Source organism: Odocoileus virginianus, chromosome 13, assembly GCF_023699985.2.
Source record: "Odocoileus virginianus isolate 20LAN1187 ecotype Illinois chromosome 13, Ovbor_1.2, whole genome shotgun sequence".
NCBI lineage: Eukaryota > Metazoa > Chordata > Mammalia > Artiodactyla > Cervidae > Odocoileus > Odocoileus virginianus.
Window position 1 is genome coordinate 43,251,303 of NC_069686.1, and position 22,607 is coordinate 43,273,909.

The window sequence follows — 22,607 nt, forward strand, 5'->3', positions numbered from 1 at the left end:
TAGTTTATAATATTGGAGGGAGAAAGAAAAGAAGTGCTAATGGTATGAGAAAAAAAGAATCACAAGCCAGAAAGCCAGGGTATCTGCCAGAGTTGTTACCAATAGGAAGGAAAAGGAGACGTGAAGGTGTGTTTGAAGGCAGTGGCAGAAGGGGATGTAATGCTGTTCTTTCATTCTAGCCACTGAGTCCAATAAGTCAGTTACATACACTTCTTTTCATGCCTCCTACCCTTCTCTTTAAATTCCTGCAGCAGGGTCTAGACTGAGAAGAGGGACTGGAGGAAAAGAGATGAAGGCTTATTATATACTGGTGCTATTTAAGAATCTCTTTTATTTTTATTATTATTTTGAAAGTCTCTTTGAGTATCAAATGCCTTCTGTCAGGCAGTAGCCAAATGCCAGCACTTCTGTGTGGCACATGTTGTTCAGTTGCTCAGTCACGTCTGATTCTTTGCAACCCCATGGACTGCAGCACACCAGGCTTCCCTGTCCTTCACCATCTCCTGGAGCTTGCTCAAGCTCTTGTCCATTGAGTCAGTGATGCCATCCAACCATCTCATCCTCTGTCATCCCCTTCTCCTGCCTTCACTCTTTCCCAGCTTCGGGGTCTTTCTAATGAGTCAGCTCCTCACATCAGATGGCCAAACTATTTGGAACTTTGGCTTTAGCATCAGTCCTTCCAATGAATATTCAGGACTGATTTCCTTTTGAGACAGTCCTGTGGAGACCTCTCACCCAGATATTGCCTGTCATACAGGAAACCCTCCCTGGATGATCTCTAATCACTTCCTTCTCTCAGCTCTGAATCCCAAGAGAATGTCCCTTGCACTGAAGGAGCCTTCCTAAGCAGAGTCCTTTCAACATGGCGCATGACTCCCCTCCACTTGAACCACAGGGAGAAAAAGATCAGGTACCTTTTCCCATCAAAATGGTAAAAATGGAGGCTGCCTTCTTTGCTGCCCTTTCTCCTCACCTCTCCCTGTGGACAACTTCATATAGCCTCCTACCTTTAGAATCTTGAAGTCCGGGCTTTCATCAGGGTCAGTGTCCCACATTTTATGGGGGCATGCATTAGGTTCTCCAAGAGCTCTTTTCTGGGAGCAAGAGAAGGCAAGCTTTTGAATTCTGGCAGCTTGGCAGTCACACATTTTGGGGAAAGAGAAGCCAGCCTTTCCTTCTGGTTACCATCCCAAGTCTCCATGGGAGGTTCTCATGGAGCACCACCTACTCCGGTGAATTTTCTCCTATTACTTTCACTGTTAGAGAATTATCTACAAGAGTCATGGGGCCAATATTTCTACCTTTAGCAAGTCCTGGGGAAATATAGCAGCACCTCTTTAGCACTCATAGGTATATATCCTCAGTGTTAGGACCTCAGCTGAAACACCAAGATGATAGGAAAAGTCCCACTCCACATCATACAACATGGAGTTATTTTGTGTTGTGGAGATAGATATCATGTGATAGAAAGTTTCTAATTTTTTTTTTCAGAGTGGATTGTCAGTTCTCACAGATGTTTTTTGATTAGTGTATTACTTTTAAAAAAAAAATAGTGTCCTCAGCCATCAATAAATTGACTTTCATTTCTTCTAGAGGTATATATAGCTCCATTACAATAAAATGAAAAAAATCAAACTAGTGTTCTGTATTGCAAAGCTATTTCTGTGTCACAGTTTGTAGTCCTTAGAAGCAGTATTTTGTTGATCGTGGTGACAACAAATTCAATATATCTAATAATTCTGCATAGCAGGTCTTCATTCTCCTTCCTGTTGATGTGACAGCCACTCTTTAATGAAACCTTATTTTGTATACTATTTGCATTGTAGATCAGGAATGAAGAGCTGAGTTTGCTTAAGCAATAGCTGAGCTGTTTATACTTTTTTATATTCTTCCATCAACAAATAATTACCCTTCAACCAACCTTACCTCTTTCTACTTCATATATGCAAACTACCCAAATAAAACATACTCAAAATCCCAAACCACACATCAGTATACAGAAACAATCAGGTCCCAGAAAAGCATAGAAGAGCTTATGCCTAACCCATTCTACTTCCTTTTTCCAAGGCATTCATTCATTCAGAAAGTCTATATTGAGCAACTACTGTGCACCATAAACCTGTAAGGCAATAATGTTGATTTTTCTCACTTATTTACTGCAGGAAAGCAAAGAATAATGCTTGTTTTAACTCCAGTTTTATAAAATTGGAATGTTATTTCTGGCTTAAAGATAATAGTGTAGTGAGACTTTGCTATCTCACTGGTTTATTGTCTATAATTCTCTGTTGGAATACATTGACACATGATTGGTTTTAAATGGCCTTTGGCAGTCTACTGTAGGGCTATGAGGCCTTTTGCTATCTGTACTTCCAAAATAACATACAGTTCTAGAATAATGTGGATTTTGACTTCCTTAGAACTCAGTTATGCCCTGACATATATTATTGAAGTGTTAAATGAGTATAAATTAGGGCATGTATTGACAGTTCAGGTAGCATATGCAGTACTCTAAAACAGCCCAAGCCAATAAGATGCAGACTGTCAATACAGCTAAATTACAGAATAACATTTTTAAGATTAGAAGACATTTTGTGTTTTATATGAGAATTTCTCTGAATACTTAGTTTTTCTAGGGCTTTTACTGTGTCTCTAAAGTATACCATCTCCACTTTTATCCACTTCAGTATTTAAGGAGATGTTTGTACATCTCTATGCTTGTGACTCACAATAATGTTAGCATAAACTGTGAATGAAAGAGTCTCTACTGAAAATATTTGCCCACTGTTCAAAAAATGATACTTCAAGGTGAAGAGTAAAAGCTTCTTCTGCAAATAATGTTAAACTTCAAAATAATGTTCAGCAAGTCCTGAAAGGTAACTGGATTGCTGTGAATTTTAAACAATTCTTCAAAAAGCTTAGAAGAGGGAAATCCAGCCATATGTTAAAATGTCTGATTTTTCTTCTAATTCTTCTTCCTATAACAGCAGAATTTTGAGTTTGAGTGGGTGCTCTATAAATATCTGCTTATTGCCTAAGGAAATATATTAGAATTTTTTTAAATGGTGAGTGTTTTTTTTTTTTTTTTTTAAGGAAGAATAAAACTTGGGCACAATTTTTCTCCATTGCCTCACTTTGGTGAATTTTTAGCTCTTCCCAGGCATAGTGATCATTACCAAAATGTCAATTAATCATCACTCCAATCTCTCCTTCAAGCCTTCTTCTCTTCTGGTGTTTCCTGTTGAATATCTATTCTAGTGTAGCAAGTTAGAAATTAGCTCTAAAAAGTTACTATAAGATTGGACCCTTGATAAGTTTAGATACTAGAACTTCTGTATAAAGAAGATAAAGTAGCTCTTAGAAACAGTTAATAGCATAAAAGCTTGAAAACATGAGATATAAAAGGTACTGTAAAAGCCTGGTGCATATTTTTGGAAGAACTAAACAGAAGTTTTATATATTCATTAAAATTAACCAGTGGATGTCTTAAGTATTAGATGTGTGAAGAGAGAATTAGTGATCGAAGAAGCTAGATCTTAAGGAGTAAAGCAGCAAGAATTCTGTGTGTATCTAGTAGAAGTTTCAAGAGGAAAATTATAGAAAATATTGGAAGCAAAAATCAAAGAGATTTTGATAAGAAATTTCTAGAGATTATCAATTAAGTCATGAATTCTCGAACTAATACATATATTTGATTTTTAAAAGTTAAAGGGTACAAAAAAGATCTGTAAGATAAAGCAAAATTCCTTTCCCTAGTTCATCTCACCTCAACCTCCTTCCCACACTGAGGCTACCACTTAACAGAATTTTTGTTTCTACCTTGCTATATTTTGATGTTTTAAAATATGAGATATTATCTGTTGACTTTCCAACCCATAGAAATGGTGATTTAGTTAGCTGTCTTATAGTATGAGCTTACACATGGAAGCACACACACATTTTCCCTCTCCCTAGCCTTCCAGTATAGCTATATCTCAACTTTTGGTTCATTAAATACTCTGCATCTATAGTATTATCACTATATAAAGTTGTTCCCTTTTGAGCATCACTGTTTTCTGTGATGAGGTTTCCTTTACTGAACCACTGTTCACTATTTCCTGGAGGTAAATATTGCTTTAGTTTTATTTGCTTGATTTCTGAGTCGTTATCACAAACCCATTCCCAGCTCTGTCACCATCACTAAATATTTTTTTTAATATGGTCAGACACATCAGGAAGCTTATCATTTCCATTCTTTATCCTTGCACACCTCCATCCTGGAGGCCTAGATTCTCCTGCTCCTGTTCATTCTTATTGCTCTCTGGACACTTGAGTCAACTATTCTCTGGATCCCACATTTTTCTCTTCTTTTACTTTCTCATTCTAGTGGGGATATATCCACCAGTACCTCCTCAAGAAAGGTATCTCAGTTCAGTCACTCAGTTATGTCCAACACTTTGTGACCCCATGGACTGCAACACACCAAGCTTCCCTGTCCATCACCAACTCCTGGACCTTGCTCAAATTCATGTCCATCAAGTTGGTGATGCCATCCAACCATCTCATGCTCTGTCATCCCCTTCTCCTCCTGCCTTCAATCTTTACCAGCATCAGGGTCTTCTCCAGTGAGTCAGTTCTTCACATCAGGTGGCCAAAGGATTGGAGTTTCAGCTTCAGCATCAGTCCTTCCAGTGAACACCCAGAACAGATCTCTTTAGGATGGACTGGTTGTATCTCCTTGCAGTCCAAGGGACTCTCAAGAGTCTTCTCCAACAGCACAGTTCAAAAGAATCAATTCTTTGATGCTCAACCTCCTTTATGGTCCAACACTCACATCCATACATGACTACTGGAAAAACCATAGCTTTGACTGTACAGACCTTTGTCAGCAAAGTAATAATGTCTCTGCTTTTTAATAGGCTGTCTAAATTGGTCATAGCTTTTCTTCCATGGAACAAGCTTAATTTCATGGCTGCAGTCACCATCTGCTGTGATTTTGGAGCCCAAGAAAATAAAGTTTGTCACTGTTTCCATTGTTTTCCCATCTGTTTGCCATGAAGTGATGAGACTGGATGCTGAGTTTTCAGCCAACTTTTTTACTCTCCTCTTTCACTTTCATCAAGAGGCTTTTTAGTTCCTCTTCACTTTCTGCTATAAGGGTGGTATCTCCTGCATATCTAAGGTTATTGATATTTCTTCTTGACAACTTGATTCCAGCTTGTGCTTCATCCAGGCCAGCATTTCGCATGATGTACTCTGCATATAAGTTAAGTAAGCAGGGTGACAATATACAGCCTTGATGTGCTACTTTCCCAATTTGGAACCAGTCCGTTTTCCACATCCAGTTCTAACTGTTGCTTCTTGACCTGCATACAGGTTTTTCAGGAAGCAAGTTAGGTGGTCTGATATTCCCATCTCTTTAAGAATTTTCCACAGTTTGTTGAGATCCACACAATCAAAGGCTTTGGTATAGTCAGTAAAACAGAAGTAGATGTTTTTCTGGAACTCTCTTGCTTTTACTATGATCAATCAGATGTTGGCAGTTTGATCTCTGGTTTTTCTTTTCTAAATCCAGCTTGAACATCTGGAAGTTCTCAGTTCATGTACTGTTGAAGCCTGGCTTAAAGAATTTTGAGCACTATTTTGCTAGCATGTGAGATGAGTACAATTATGTGGTAGTTTGAACATGTTTGGCATTGTCTTTCTTTGGGATTAGAATGAAAACTGACCTTTTCCAGTCCTGTGACCACTGCTGAGTTTTCCAAATTTTCTGGCATATTGAGTGCAGCACTTTCACAGCATCAGCTTTCAGGATTTGAAATAGCTCAACTGGAATTCCATCACCTCTTCTAGCTTTGTTCATAGTGATGCTTCCTAAGGCCCACTTGACTTTGCATTCCAGGATGTCTGTCTCTAGGAGAGTGATCACACCATCATGGTTATCTGGATCATGAAGATCTTTTTTGTATAGTTCTTCAGTATATTCTCGCACCTCTTCTTAATATCTTCAGTTTCTGTTAGATCCATGCCATTTCTGTCTTTTATTGTATATGGGAGCTAAAATTTCTTAAGACCTTGCTTGTCTGAAAATGGCTTTGTCCTGCATCACATTTAATTAATGCTTAACAGAGTTTTGAGCTTTCATTGAAAATCACTTTTCCTCAGAAGTTTGAGGTAATGTTCCATCTTTATCTACTTTTGAACTTCCTATTGAGAAGTCTCATTCCCGTCTGTTTCTGATAACTTGGATGTGACTCATCCCGTTCACTCTCCCAGAAAGTATTGTTTTTGTTTTTGTTTTTCACTCCAGATCTTCTAAAATTCCATAATGATTCTACATGGAGTGGATTTTTGTTATTTTCTTTTTTTTTTTTTTTTTAATTTTTCTCCCCCATGATTTTCTCAGTATGCGTGTTCTGCAATGCCTATTCATCATTATGGAACCTAAGATTGACCTTATTTTGTTATCTTTTTTCCTATTGTCTTCTTTATTTTTGTTTTGCTTTCTGTAAGATTTTCTCAACTTTATCTTCTAACTCTTCTATTGATTTTTTTTCAGTTATGATATTTTTATTTGCAGGCACTCTTTCTTATTCTTAAATATACTTTCTTATTGCATCCTATTTCTCCTACCATATATGCAAAAACCCTTATTTTATCTTTATGGATATTATAGGATTTTTTTAAAGTTTTCTTCTTCTCTCCATGTCTCAGTTTCCGCTAAGTTCCTCTTTTCCATTTGTTTGCTTTATCATATTAACTTTATGTTAAAAATTTTCCTCAAACATCTGGTGGTCCATGTGTCTCCATTCAGATTTGAGGTGAGACCTTGAAACGTGATTAGAATTTCAGAGATGGGACTTACTGACCAGTGACCTTTCTCGCAGGAATTCAGGTGTTTTATTGTGGCATGTCCACGTGTCAATGTTGCTGCTGCCGAGTCACTGGAGTCGTGTCCGACTCTGTGCGGCCCCATAGACGGCAGCCCCCCAGGCTCCCCCGTCCCTGGGATTCTCCAGGCAAGAGAACTGGAGCGGGTTGCCATTTCCTTCTCCATTTTTACACCTGTACTATGTTTTATTCCCAGACTCTTTGCATGTGCTATTATTGTTCATAACACAAATCACCACTTACATTCATACTTGATGACACTATAGTCATCATAGAGGTCTCAGCTGAAAGGTCACCTTCTCTAGAGAGCCTTACATGGTGTTACCCCCTCCCCAGCCCTGGGTTCTCATCATCGTAATATCTAACTCTACCCTGATGGGGGCGCCGACCCCATTGGGTGTTCTGTGAGGACATCTTGCTGTTTGCCTTGCACATAGTTCAGTTCAGTCGCTCAGTCGTGTCCGACTCTTTGCGACCCATGGACTGCAGCACGCCAGGCCTCCCTGACCATCACCAACTACTAGAGTTTACTCAAACTCATGTCCACTGAGTTGGTGATAGCATTTAACCATCTCATCCTCTGTTGTCCACTTCTCCTGTCCTCAATCTTTCCCAGCAGCACAGTCTTTTCAAATGAGTCAGTTCTTCACATCAGGTGGCCAAAGGATTGGAGTTTCAGCTTCAGCATCAGTCCTTCCAATGAACACCCAGGACTGATCTCCTTTAGGATGGACTGGTTGGATCTCCTTGCAGTCCAAGTGACTCTCAAGAGTCTTCTCTAACACCACAGTTCAAAAGCATCAATTCTTTGACTCTCAGCTTTCTTTATAGTCCAGTTCTCACATCCATACATGACTACTGGAAAAACCATTGCTTTGACTAGATGGACCTTTGTTGGCGAAGTAATGTCTCTGCTTTTCAATATGCTGTCTAGATTGGTCATAACTTTTCTTCCAAGGAACAAGCATCTTTTAATTTCATGGTTGCAGTCACCATCTGCAGTGATTTTGGAGCCCCAACAAAAAATAAAGTCTGTCACTGTTTCCACTGTTTCCCCATCTATTTGCCATGAAGTGATACGACCAGATGCCATGATCTTAGTTTTCTGAATGTTGAGTTTTAAGTCAACTTTTTACTCTCTCTTTCACTTTCATCAAGAAGCTCTTTAGTTGTTCACTTTCTGCCATAAGTGTGATGTTATCTGCATATTTGAGGTTATTGATATGTCTCCTGGCAATCTTGATTCCAGCTTGTGCTTCTTCCAGCCCAGCATTTCTCATGATGTACTCTGCATATAAGTTAAATAAGCAGGGTAACAATATACAGCCTTGACGTACTCCTTTTCCTATTTGGAACCAGTCTGTTGTTCCATGTCCAGTTCTAATTGTTGCTTCCTGACCTGCATACAGGTTTCTCAAGAGGCAGGTCAGGTGATCTGGTATTCCCATCTCTCTCAGAATTTTCCACAGTTTGTGGTGATCTACACAGTCAAAGGCTTTGGCATAGTCACTAAAGCAGAAGTAGATGTTTTTCTGGAACTCTTGCTTTTTCAGTGATCCAACAGATGTTGACGATTTGATCTGTGGTTCCTCTGCCTTTTCAAATCCAACTTGAACATCTGGAAATTCTCAGTTCATGTACTGGTGAAGCCTGGCTTGGAGAATTTTGAGCATTACTTTGCTAGGGTGTGAGATGAGTGCAATTGTGTGGTAGTTTGAGCATTCTTTGACATTGCCTTTCTTTGGGATTGGAATGAAAACTGACCTATTCCAGTCCTGTGCCTGCTGAGTTTTCCAAATTTGCTGGCATATTGAGTGCAGCACTTTCACAGCATCATCTTTTGTACATAGTAGGCATTCCGATTTCTTTAAATGTTGAATGAGGTTTTTTGTTCTGACCTTTTTCAGGCAGTATTTTCACTGAGTATTTAAGTCTTTCTTTACCTTCAAGCTTTGGTTATATTCTAGTGATAGCTGAGCAGTTTACCCATCTGTTATATTTTTACAGCCTGTTTTCCAAACTTAGAAATAGTGGAAAGTATAGAAAACCTGAAGAAAGTGGAAGTGCTTATACACTCACTTTGTACATTTAAAGGTTTTATTTCAGATATAAAATTAACAAAATTGTATCTTCAAATATTAGTTCAGAATAAAAACAGTTTTTGTGGCTTAAAAATTTTAGAAAACAGTACAACTAGAACTTGACGTAAATCAGTACTTACTGCTGTAGCATTTAATGTGGTAGCAAAACAAAGTGGTGGGGAACGGGGTGTGCTGGAAGTTGGATTTGCTGGTAATTTTGATTTATTCAGGTTGTGGGTAGGCAAATGAAAAAGGAAAAAAAAAAAGGACTGGATTTTTGATGCCCATCTGTTCATGCTTCAGAGACCTGGAAACTGATGTTTTAAATTTCCTGGTTTTAGTTTTCTGGTTTATGCAGCTTTAAGAAGGGGAAAGAGGGAAACTCTCAGTTAGAAAAATGAAGAAATAAAAGGAAGGACAAAGGAAAGCTTAAGGTAGAAAAAAGGAAACAAATAATATGAAGGGAGGAGTATATTTGTTTGATTTATAACATTGAGCCTTTTTGTAATTAATGTGCCTCTAGGCAGAGCACAAATCTTTGATTAGTATACAAATGAAAATAAGGTACCATATTAAAACGCCTGCCTTAAATGGATGGCTAAGTGTAAACTTGTGAGAGCTAACAAGAAAAATGCATCTTGAAAAAGGCATGGGTCTCTAATTTTTTAAGTAGTTTAACTGTGAAAGGGCCTGTTGAGTCAGAACCTGGACTTTTTAGAACATTGTCTCTTTAGTAACCATAACAACAAAGTGATGATGATCTTCATTATTATCAAAAATAAAAAATGATAGTATTTACTGACCTCTCACGAGGTGACACAACATGGAAAACAGAACCCTGCACAGTGGCATTGTCCTTAACCCCACTTTACAGATGGGGTAACCGAGTGAGAGGAAGCTCTTTCCCCAAGGCAGCTAAGTGGCAGAGTCCCAAATTTAAAACTCCGTGACATCCCTAGAGACCCGCCTGATCCAGTATACCTTTTTGCCTCCTAATAATTATAAGATAATCAATAAATTAGATTAGAAATTTGATCCTCCTCCTTCCCTGAGAAGTTCAGGGGACTGGTCTCATTCTCACCGAATGTATGAGAAAACCCAGGTTTAAAGAGATTAAGTAAATATCTTCACAACCGAACAAACTGTTAAGAAAAATTCTCTCCTAAACTCAATTTTCTATAATTTTAAATTTTATTTTTATTAAAAAAAAAAAAACAAAAGGAACATTTTTGTTTCACAAGAAAATTCACACATTTTCTTCTTTGCATCCCCTGGATTCTCTTATCAGTCTTGATGGTCAGTTCTCTCTTCTTGTACAGTATTCTTTTTTTGTCACGATCTGTCAACATGGACATCATACCTCCTACTTCATCATTTTCCTGATACTCTTTTCAGGAAATTTCACTCATCTCAGTATTGACTCTCTTTTCCACAATAATGTCTCATTGTATTCATCATCTCGGGTTGCCATAACAAAATACCATAGACTTGCTGGTTTAAACAACGGAACTGAACTGATTTTACAATTCTGGAGGCTGGAAGTCTGAGATGAGGGTGCTAGAATAGCTAGTTCTGAGGAGAGCTGTCTTACAGACTTGCAGATGGCTGCCTTCTGGCTGCATCCTCACATGTGGCAGAGAGAGAGAGAGAGAGACAAGGGGAGAGAGAGAGAGATCTCTTCCTCTTCTTTTAAGGCCACAGTCCTATTGGATTATGGCACAATCCTTATGACCTTACTTAACCCTACTTACCTCCTAAAGAGGGGTTTTGCGGTGGCTCAATGATAAAGAATGCACCTGTAATGCAGAAGCCGCAAGAGGCACAGGTTCGATCCCTGGGTTGGGAAGATTCCCTGGAAGAGGGCATGGCAACCCACTCCAGTATTCTTACCTGGAGAATCCCCATGGACAAAGGAGCCTGGCGGGCTACAGTTCATGTGGTTATGAAGAGTTGGACACAACTGAAGCAGCTTAGCATGCTCACACGTACCTCCTAAAGACTCTAGCTCCAAACGTAGTCACATTCCCAGTTAGGTCTTCAACATATGAATTTTAAGGGAACACATTACAGTCCATAGCCCCCATGAAATGATACCATGCTCTAATGGAAACTCTCCAGTTGGAAACTGCCATAAAGGAATTCTTATTTTGCCTGGAAGAAAGGAAGTGATCCTTTCTTCAGTATGAGCACATTTTACTGTCTTGCTTTCAACTTCCAAATAATGGCTTTCAAAAAAATCTGTGAAATAGGAAACCCAATTAGAGATCATTTTTAGAGTTTTCCTTCAATGCTTTATTGATGCTATAGAAGAAATGGATTCCCAGAGTAATGTGAACATGTACTGGCTAACAAGGTTAATCCATACAAAGCAGCTTGCTGGGTCTATGTAGAACAGCCTCTTCCTCTTACTTGAAAAAAATTACTTCATATTCACATTTGGGAACTTTTTTCATTTTTTTTATACTATTATTAAATTAAGTGGGGTGAATGAATAGATGCTTTTAAAACTTCACTTCTGAGTTATTAATGAAACAAATGATGAGCAAATTGTTATGTTTAAATGGAAAACTTATATCATTTTGGTAGTGGAATCAGTAAATACAATTTAGTTTAAAGATAATATGGATAGTTTTCAATCTCTGTGGCTGAGAGACCAAAATAAGTATCAAATATCACTATGTATGCTGTAAAAGCTTTGAAAATATAGACATAACCTTTTGCTCATACTAGGAGTTCAGATATTTGTCAAATGAATATTTGCTAGCTGATTCAACACAGTGACTCATTTCCTAACTGGGAAAACCCAGTGTTACCGAAGATGGCCTTAGGAGTAACTCCCTAAGTATGGATGTTACATAAAGTGCAAAGAAAGCAGAACTTTGACTTACTTAGCTTATCTACACATCAATACCAACTCTCTTTTAATCCTCTTAAGCAATGTGCAAAAACAGATATTATCCCATTTCATAGATTAGAAAACTGAGCTTCAGAGGAATTAAGTGATTTGTATAAATTCACAGATACAGGAAACGCCAATGCAGTCCTTTGTACCGGTACCACCTGAGTTCTCCCCTCTTCAACATACCCATTGCTTGAATGGACTTACTTTAAGGTTCTTCACAGAGATTCTCCACCTGTCCTCCCGAAAGAATCTTTCTCATAGGCTTACTGTGGTACCTGAAGTCATCCCATTTGTAATTAGTTACCTTCAGTTAAGGTATTGCAAAGGTGTAAGGTGTAATGTATTGAGCAGGGAAGGTGAAGAATACATTGTGGGAATTTAAGGTTAGTTTCCAGAAGCCCAGGAATGAAGAGCACTGCATGATTCAAGGTAGATCCGAAGTGGGACTTAACTCCAGGATAGGCTGCAAAGGGATGCATGGTAATAGGAGGAGGGGATGGGGGACCTGGGTCGTCAGAAAGTAGTATTAAGATCTCAGGGAGTTAACCACCAGTGGGTGGAGCACATTTTAAAAAGAGATAGGAAAATAAAGGTGCACTGCTTGCAGTTTATCCTACAACTTTGTTAGCTGTGTTGAATTACTACAGTCAACCTTGTGTAAATTAGGGGGTTTTGTTGTTCTTGGCACTTTTTTGTGAGGAATGTGAGTCATGAAGAGTAAGTATACATATGTTCACAAGGATGGCTCTGGATTTGATAAACGTGGGCTGTGGCAACATGCAAGATAGCTTTTCCTAATCTCATACATTGATAAGCACCTTAAGTTTTCTGTATGGGAGGAGTGTATCATAAAGAGACTTTATAAAATTGCATAAAACAAACTGTTCATACCAGTAGGCAGTTATATTATCAATGTATATAATCTAGAATGCTTTGGAATTAAGAGAGATTGACATATACACATACATATTTCCTAAAGGAGGTCAGTCCTGAATATTCATTGGAAGGACTGATGTTGAAGCTGAAACTGCAATACTTTGGCCACCTAATGTGGAGAACTGACTCGTTTGAAAAGACCCTGATGCTGGGAAAGATTGAAGGCAGGAGGAGACGGGGATGACAGAGGGTGAGATGGTTGGATGGCATCACTGACACAGTGGACATGAGTTTGATTAAACTCACGATGGTGATGGACAGGGAGGCCTGGCGTGCTGCAGTCCATGGGGTTGCAAAGAGTTGGACATGACTGAACGACTGAACTGAACTGACATATACACACTACTATATATAAAAGAGATAACTAGTAAGGACTTACTGTATACTCAATATTCTGTGGTGACCTATATGAGAAAAGAATGTAAAACAAGTGAATATATGTTTATGTACAGCTGATTCACTTCTCCGTATACTTGAAACAAATACAACACTGTAAATAAACTCTGATAAGAATTTTTAAATAAGAGAATGAGGAATTGAGGCATAATTATTTAAGTTAATTAATACTAATTACATAAACTCTGTTGCCAGAAAAAGCCATGTAAATTATTGGTATAAATAAGGTAAAGAGAATGCATTAGATTTTTAGAAATGATTCTTAGAAATGCTGGTAAAAAATATATAAAAGAAATAGACTCATGGGAACAGAGCTGTCTTTTCTTTATGACATTCATGTATGCCAGCTATCTAAAGGACAGACATCAGAAAATGATGGACCTTAAACAACAGAGAGGAAGCTGAAACTTCTCTTTTTGGCAGCCTTCAAGAGAAGATGCTGTCTTGACTAAATGTGTCATATCCGGGACCATACACGGATAATGAGGCCAGTCTGATAACCATAAATATGCTTTCAGTTTCAGCATGCATTTCTCAGACTAACAAGTAGAGTTTGCTTGTTAATTTTAACTGAGGTTGGTTTCTATGGATCATGTTTTCCTATCTTGTCAGAAAACAGATTCTTCGTAGTCTAAGCAAGACACTCTTGTTCAGTATCCTCTCAGACTGCCGTCAGTGTTGCACGTTGGCTTTGAAAATTTGCACCATGGGAGTTAAAATTTGGTTCAGGCACAGAACTTGAGCATCTAAATGACACGACCCAGGGACTTCCCTGGTGGTCCAGTGGCTAAGACTCTACGCTTCCAATGCAGGGGACCCAGGTTCCATCCCTGGTCAGGGAACTAGATCCCACATGACCACAATTAAAGACCCCACATGCCTCAGTGGAGATCAAAGATCCCGAGTGCTGCCACTAAGACCAGACACATCCAAATAAGTAAATAAAAATAAATTCAAAATCAAAAAAATAAATGACATGGCCTAACCAGCCATGGTGGTATTGGATGGCTGTTCCCCCAAAGCATTTATGCTATGTGCATGTGGATTGTGACTGACTCATGTGTGATTCAGATTTGTTCAAATTATGTTCTGCCAGGAGTTTCTTGTTGAAACCGCCTTCATCGACATGTGCCATCTATTTTATGAATATTAGCCCTTAGCCATCTCCAGTAAAGAAGAGCAGCCATCCTACAACCAACCACCAAGCACAAATCTTTTTGTTTAATGCTGTGGTCTTCAAACATCTAGTTTTAATTATGATAGACTTCCTTGTTTGTGATTCCTTTATTTAGTGAAGATAGTGTGGCAAGAAGTATAGGGGGTATGCGTGTACACATGAGAATGCTAGATTAAGATCTTTACTTTTATATTTTATAGGTTTATATAAATCTGCTTACCATGTAAGTGATATATTGGATACATGTGGGCAACATGATTTTTTAATTATCTTTGATATTTGCTTATGTGGCTAAATTCTAAAAATGTTAATTTTGTAATTAATTTCCAACACATTGTTTGGAAACAGTGAATAGTTTCTGTTATAAATCACCCATGAACTTTTGTTATAAATCACCCAGTCACTGAAGTGCCTGGATTTGTCTTCCCAGTTGGTTTTGGAAAAATTATTTTTGATTCCTATTTCCCTTGTCTTCAGTACTCAATATGGTTCCTATCCAGGAATCCACAGAAATTGCTATGATAAAATCAAACAATATATATTTTTTTCTCCTGTCATCCATATTAACCTTGAACCATGTCTTTTTCTGTTACTATTTTCGCAAGTTTTCCTGATATCTTCAAACTTCCTTTTCTCTGTTGATGTGTGGCCTTGGTGTATGGCTTTTGGGCTCAGTTTCACCATTTGGAGCAGAAATTAATTTTACCCCTCCTTCTGTCATCCCTACTCTATAAAATATGCCACCACCCATCTGGTTTCCTATGCTTTTTGACTCAAGCTATGTACCACCTATGGTCTCAAGAACTATTTCCCAGGGTATCTTTTATTGAATGTTAATTCTTAAGGTGCTTCTTGTGTGTGTGTGCAGTGGGGGATTCATCCTTGTTTCATTGAGTGCTAAGTTTGGGAAACAGTAAATACAGTATTTCTATAACATAATAGATATTAAATAAATATTTATTGAATGAAAAGAATGAATGAATGAATCAACATATTTACATACTAGCATGTGTTTTAGGAAGTTCTGTAGTAAAGAAATGTCTAACTTTAGTTAACCCAGCTTATCCTAAACTTGATATCTCACAAACCCTTCTCTAGGGTAGTACACATGTTCCCATGAAACTTGTGGTGAACACATCACACCTTATGAGACTTTAGCCTAGAGAGGTGGCCACAGTGCTCTCTTTCACCCAGCCTGAGCTACATGGACACATGCTGGGCTTCTTCATTATCCTTTCCCCTTGTCTGTCCCACAGGCCTGCCAGTTTCCTTATTCCAGTTGCTAAGGCTCTCCTCCTTCTTCATTACCTCGTATTTGGAATAATCGTTGATCAATTATGCTATCTCTCTGTTTCTTTAATCATTCACTCATTTGCATCATTTTTTTTTCACATGCTATCTTCCAGATTTGCTTTGAGAAGCATGACTTAATCATCTGTCTTGTGGACTCTTACCTGTGGGTACTAATTTATGAGATTCTATAAGTTGAACTTATGTAGTGAGTACTTTTTATTGAAATCTCTCAAAAAGACATTTGTAAACAATATAGTCCACATGACGTACTTTTCTGCCATGGCATGCTCTTCAGCAACACAGAATCAGTCTTAATGTCTTGACTTGACTTGCTTCATTTTATCGCCTTCTCCCCAATTATCTCTGTTAGTCAGCTAAACATACACTAGTTTCTCAACTTCAGCAGAAATTAGCTAAGGAGCCTAGACCATTTCCTTTGCTTACCCTCAATCTTAGCATCAGCTTAAGGTCCTCTCAAATCTTATGTTTTAAGATTAACCTGAATAAGGCATTTGGCCATTCCTACAGGTCCAGGGCTAGGTTTGTATGTTTGGTTGTGGTTGGTACAAGGAAACAATCAAATTTAGGTCTGGAAAGTACTTATTCCAACTATGTCTTTAAACATCCCTCAACACAATACTGGATTTTTTGGCAATGCCTCTAGACCTAAACTGGGGAACAGAAGTGGGGAAGAATAGGCAGCAGAAAGGAGGTTCTACTTCTGTTTCAAAGATTGGCTGTTGGTTGGAAAGAAGTTGGGAGTGGGGTCCCATGGCTAATAACAGATTGGAAATGACTGCAGTAATCAGAATCTTTCTAAGAGTTAAAAAAAAAAAATTGGATAGGTCTTCTGAGACTTTTGGAAAGAGGAAGGACATTCTATGAGTTCGGTGGGCAGTAACCTAGACAGCATATTAAGAAGCAGAGACATTACTTTGTCAACAAAGGTCCATCTAGTCAAGGCTATGGTTTTTCCAGTAGTCATGTATGGATGTGAGAGTTGGACTATAAAGAAAGCTGAGCACCGAAGAATTGATGCTTTTGAAATGTGGTGTTAGAGAAGACTCTTGAGAGTCACTTGGACTGCAAGGAGATCCAACCAGTCCATCCTAAAGATCAGTCCTGGGTGTTCACTGAAAGGACTGATATTGAAGCTGAAACTCCAATACTTTGGCCACCTGATGCGAAGAGCTGACTCATTTGAAAAGACCCTGATGCTGGGCAAGATTGAAGGCAGGAGGAGAAGGGAACGACAAAGGATGAGATGGTTGGATGGCATCACCGGCTCAATGGACATGGGTTTGGGTAGACTCTAGCATTTGGTGATGGACAGAGAGGCCTGGCATGCTGCAGCCCATGGGGTCGCAAAGATTTGGACACAACTGAGTGACTAAACTGAACTGAACTGAACGTTTCTTTAAGAAAAATCGGAGGTGGGTGGGGAATTTCCCTGGAGGTCCAGTACTTATGGCTTCACTTTCCAAGGTAGGGGGTTAGAATTTGATTCCTAGTTGGGGAGCTAAAAGCCCACATGCCTCGCAGCCAAAAAAAAAGCCAAGATATAAAACAATATTGTAAAAAAATTCAATAAAGACTTTGTAAAAATCAGGGGGATGATAAAATGGCAAACCTGGCATATGCTCTAAAAGGCAGCTCACTGGTTTTCTTCTTTCCTTTCTCCTCTTCCCTTCTTACCTCAGTACCTCTCCTCTTCTCATTAGCACCTCCACCAGAGTTGGAGCTGGAGAGAAGAAAGGAAGTGTTCAGACATGTGCCTATTTGCATAGTTACTTCATTAAGTTCCCTCCAGGATAGTGCAAACATTCTGTCCAGTTCTATAAAAAAGCCAGTATCACCCCATCAGTAAGGTATTATTTTCTTTTTTAGCATAGAGCCATTTATTGCCAGCTTTCTCTTAAACTGTACATTACAAACAGCATCTGATTAAGAACGTTCTGGATGGGTTAATTAGTGTGGTGACTATTATTAAGCAAACTGCTTGTTAGTATTATGCCTATTTGATCTTGGTATTGATGTGAAGTAATTGACCATAGAGCTACATTTAGAAAAGCTGAAATAAAGTTTTTTGATTTCTATTATGGCAATAAATTGTTTATATTAAACATGTCTGAAAATATGAGCTTCGTGGCACAGAGAATCAGAATAGACTGTGTGGGATGGTAGATGAGGATTGTTTTGTTTTATTTTTTAGAAACAGTAATATGTTTGTCCAGCTTGCTTCAAGACCAGCTCTGCTAAAACAAAGTAGTAAAAAATTATTTCTGCTTACTGCTGCGGAGTATATGAAAACTAAATCAATTTTAGCCTTACTCACCTAAAGGACATATTCCCTTTCAGATTTAGACAATTGTCTAAATACTTCTTTGGGTAACAATCACTCTAAATAGATTATTAAAGTAAAATATGAGAAGATATAGTCAACAAGGAAAGCATAGCATGTAACTACCTTCTTTCAAGTACTGGATTATTACTTATATTATTTATTGGTATTTTGTCCAGTTCCATTATGAAGTTTCCCCAGCTATAGCATTTCCATAGGGAATTTATTCCATGAGCTAATAATTTACACCATCAGGGACTTTTTGTTGAAATTCAGCTTAAATTTTCCCATTCTTAATTTCATCTCATTACTCCTAGTTATACCCCGCTGTATCCAGATAAATAATTACACTCTTTCCTTGGAGACTCCTATTATGTACCCCTCTAGTTGTCACTTAACCAGGCTATTCATATTTAGCTCCTTTAATCTGTCCTCATAAATCAGTTCTCCCATTGCCTTAATCATTATTATTGCTCTTCTAAAAACTCTCTAATTTTCAAACATATACAGTTATCAGGTGCCTCTGATGAAATCAGCTTTTGCACAGTATTTCTGTGCCCACAGACTGGTCTCCCTTCGCTGTAGATCATGTTCCATAACTTAGCAGCGTCAGTTTGCTGGTGCTGTCAGCACACAGACTCCTCTGGTCACATTCCAGGAAATCCAAATAGTCTGTTCAGTGCGCCCTGCTGCATTCAGGTTCATTTTTATTTTGTCAATTTCATAATGTTAATAAGCTGAGTTTTGGATTTCTGTCCATATTGATATTCCACATCTTCCCATGTCCTTATTCACTACCACCTATCAAGTCAGTCATTCACAACCTGCGTTAAGGTGGGATTCTGTTCTTCCTTGAGAACCTTTAGGAAACATGTTGAATCAAAGCAAGCCTAGCACCTTGCCCACAGCTAAATTCCTTGTCAGTTACTGATTCCCATTGTTTACAACCTTGTAGCCAATCTCCCATCTCTTTTAATTTTTAGTTTTGCTCACATGCTGGCCAATATAAATGGATTTTTTTTTTAACAAGATGGGTCATGATACTGTCTTCTAAAATGAGGATATGTTGTTTCAATGCCCATTGATTTTTTTTTTAAATTGTGAATCCTTTGTGCACCAAGTTTGTAATTCTTTTAAAATCCTTTTTAAGCTTGCCTTGTGCTTTTTATCTGACATAAACAAATAGGTTACTCCACTTGCTTTATTGTTGTTTTCTACATATGTACCTATGTTCTTTCTCTTACCATTTGTTCCATTTGTTTAGGAGAGGTTGAGGACATAGTCACAGTCATTTTTTTTTTTCCATTTGTGGTGATCGATGGAAACTTTCCTATTGATTTTTAGTTCCTTACAATCTCCTCAGTATTTTGAATTTATTTCAGCAACAAAGTTGGTTACTTCCCTTCTTGATTTTGGATCTATGAGATCTGAAACTCTAATCTGTATATGCCCAAGTTTCTATTTTTTAAGCAGTTCTAATAAAACTGAGGTTGTGACCACTGAGTTTTTAGAGATCAGTAGATAGATGAAAAAAAAATTAGTACAACATTCATTATAATTCAAGAAATTTTCTTAACCTAATTATCTAAATGAGATATTCAGAGGTCTTTTTTAAAATTAAAATGTAGTTAATTTACAATGCTGTGTTATTTTCAGGCGCACTGCAAAGTGACTCAGTTTTGTATCTGTGTGTGTATCTGTGTGTATGCATATATATATATATATACACACACTTAGATTTTTTCCCATCTCTCATTTTAAATCAAGAATTAATGTATTATTATATTGGAGCATATCAAGGGGGTTAGCCCCAGTATTTGAGTTATATCTGTCTCTATGCAGTATCTTCCCATGTGGCTCAGCTGGTAAAGAATCTGCCTGCAATACGGGATACATGGGTTCGATACCTGGCTTGGGAAGATCCCCTGGAGAAGGGAAAGGCTACCCACTCCAGAATTCTGACCTGGAGAATTCCATAGCCTGTATAGTCCATGGGGTCACAAAGAGTCAGACACAAGGAGCTTTCACTTTCACATGCGATATCTGCTTCATCTGCTTATGACAGTGCATGAGTGGTGGGCAGGTAGGTGGATTATATATATATTTAGGTGATTTTTCCTGAAAAACCTTATGAAACAAGCACAGAGGCTCCCACATCAAGCTTTTGGAATGAACACAGCATACTACAGCCAGACTGGATTTCCAGGTCACAGCAGAACCCCCACTGTTCTACGTGTTGTTCATGCGCCCTCACTTTCAGAACTAGTGATGGCCCTTCGCCACTCCACAGTGACATTCTGACCCCTCAGCTCACTTGAGCTCTAACTCTACCTCTCCTCACCTCACTTGAAGTAGATAGTCTCATCCAACTCTCTGAGGATGCATTAGATTCTGCACTTGCCATCTGAAACTGCTTTTTTATCAACACCGTTTTCTCTTCTTCCCTCTCAACTTTGTAAGAAAGTTCAGTACATTCTCTTGAATAAGGTCCTACTTCCCCTCCACAGCAAGCTGCCTGCCAATATCACAGCTTGTGTTCTTTTTCTGCTTCCATCTTGTAAGACTTTTCTGTTTCCTCAGGATCCTGCCCCCTTCCCTGGGCAAGTATTCCCAACTGAATACTCCTGAGGACACCTGCCCCATTAAAGAGAACTTGACCTTGCCTTCCCCACTCTCCTCCTCTCTGCCCCTCTCTCCCTTGTGCTCACTCCCTAACCAGCATCTAGTTTCTACCTCCCCCACCATGCCCTCAACATGAACTGTCCTGGGAGTAACCAGTAATTGACTCCCCTGTTGTTGTTTAGTCACTTAGTTGCATCTGACTCTTTGCAACCCTTTGGACTGTAGCCTGCCAGGCTCCTCTGTTCATGGCATTTCCCAGGGAAGTGGGAGTGGGAGTGGGTTGTCATTTCCCTTCTCAAGGGGATCCTTCCAACCCAGGGATCAAATCTATGTCTCCTGCATCTCCTGCGTTGGCAGGCAGATGCTTTGCCACTTAGTCACCTGGGAAACCCATGATCTACTTCATAACAAAACCAAAATCTCCCTGTTGTTTCTGGTGCTATATAGCACCTCTGTAGTGTTTTACACACATACCCTCTTTTTTTTTTTTTTAACAGTTTTAAGAGCTCCTAGTTCTTTTTCTACACATTCTTTAGGAGCTCTTAATTCACTTCAGCAGTGTGGTGTTACTCTCAGATTTCTTTCTGTTCTTCCAGATGTTCCTTGTTGCTTTCCTTGATTCTATGGTTCTTCTTCCTCACCTGGCCTTACATGCATGTGCTTTCCATTTCTTCATGTACTCTTCCATTCAGGGAAGGCGCCAAGTCTCTGGATAGGCCTTAGGGCCCCTGAGGACACCCTTGTTGTCTGGCCGCAGATGGCCTCTCTAGACCTTAGACTGCAGGACCTGGCCCCAGACTCTTTGGCTTGCATCTTAATCCTGGAAGGGTTCATTCTCTTTCATGCTCTTTTCCTTTGATAACAGGGCTCCCTCAGTCCAGAACTTCCCCTTCTCTGCCTTTCAGAATCAGTCAACTAAAATCCTCTTTAAGGCTTTACAGATTGCCAAGTCAGAATTAATCTCTAGTTGTCGCTAGTTCTCAGTTTTAAGTTAGGATGTCCATTCCTGATACACTGTGTTCTACCGCTGGTTAGTTGAATGTTCTCATGTCTGTCTCCCTCTCTGGCTACCAGCTGACTCGTCAGTACATGGTGAATTCCTTGGTTTCATTTTATGTAGTTGCTACTGCCAATAACTAACAGGCATTGAACTCTGGATGGTGAAGTCTGATGGGAAGAAAGGAGTGAGATGGTAGCGAAAAAAATATACTTCAAGAAATATTAGCAAGGTCAATTAAATAAAAATTGTGTACAGGCACCCAGGAGTATAGAAGAGTCATGTGAGCAGAAATGCCCAGTGTTAATCGAGGAAGTTTCAAGCATTTTTGTAGGTTCATAAATAGGTTTGTCTTGAAAATAAACACCGGGTCATGTCATAACTGGAAAACACAAAACTCCAGAAAGACAAGGAAAGAGAGAGTGCTAAACTGTTTCTCCACTCTTATTTTTTATGGTATGTGCAAGGCAGATTTTATAGCCACAGAAACTCTTTGGAAACAGTTCAAACACAGTCTAATCTCATTTCAAACTTTTGAACTTTCTCGTGATGACTACTGCTTTTTTGTCCTCTTTGTCGAATTTTTGTTATATCTTTAGTTTTTCTTCCTTAGTTTGTATACACCATCATCATGTCCTTACAGAAAAGTAAAGAACACATTTTAAATAGTATTTTCACTGAAAGTGTACTACATTTTCCTTTTGTAATAGATTCATGCCCAAGCACAAAGCAGCCCATTTACGGAAGATACTCAGCCTTAAAGAAAACGGTGGCACTGCTCCATCCACGGCCCTTCCTTTCCAGCAGGAGCTGAGAAGTTCTGAGAATTTATGGAAGAGTTTTGATTCAAAGTCTGGACCTTGTGATGCTGCACACCAAGAAAGCCTGGGTTGCTCAGAAAGGCAGGAGTCATACTTGAAAACATTCAACTCCTCAGATGATTCAAGCACACATCATGGGGAACATAAACAAAATCAGTGTGGCATTTTGGCTGA

General features: G+C 38.7%; 1 protein-coding gene across 16 annotated transcripts in view; it reads left to right on the forward strand.

The window, feature by feature from the left end:
* The window catches only part of GTDC1 (glycosyltransferase like domain containing 1), a 571,706-nt gene that overhangs the window by 317,588 nt on the left and 231,511 nt on the right, over positions 1-22,607 (forward strand). For 15 of the 16 annotated variants that reach the window (XR_011490993.1, XR_011490995.1, XR_011490996.1 and 12 more), the window contains one exon: positions 22,323-22,607. This exon is cut by the window's right edge and continues 48 nt beyond it. The exons of the other annotated variant lie outside the window; for it this stretch is intronic. Coding sequence is in view for 11 of the 15 variants with exons in the window: in XM_070476252.1 (XP_070332353.1) it covers positions 22,323-22,607 (285 nt within the window). In the remaining 4 variants the exon portion in view is untranslated. The remainder of the gene's footprint in view (positions 1-22,322) is intronic. 16 annotated transcript variants of the gene reach the window in all.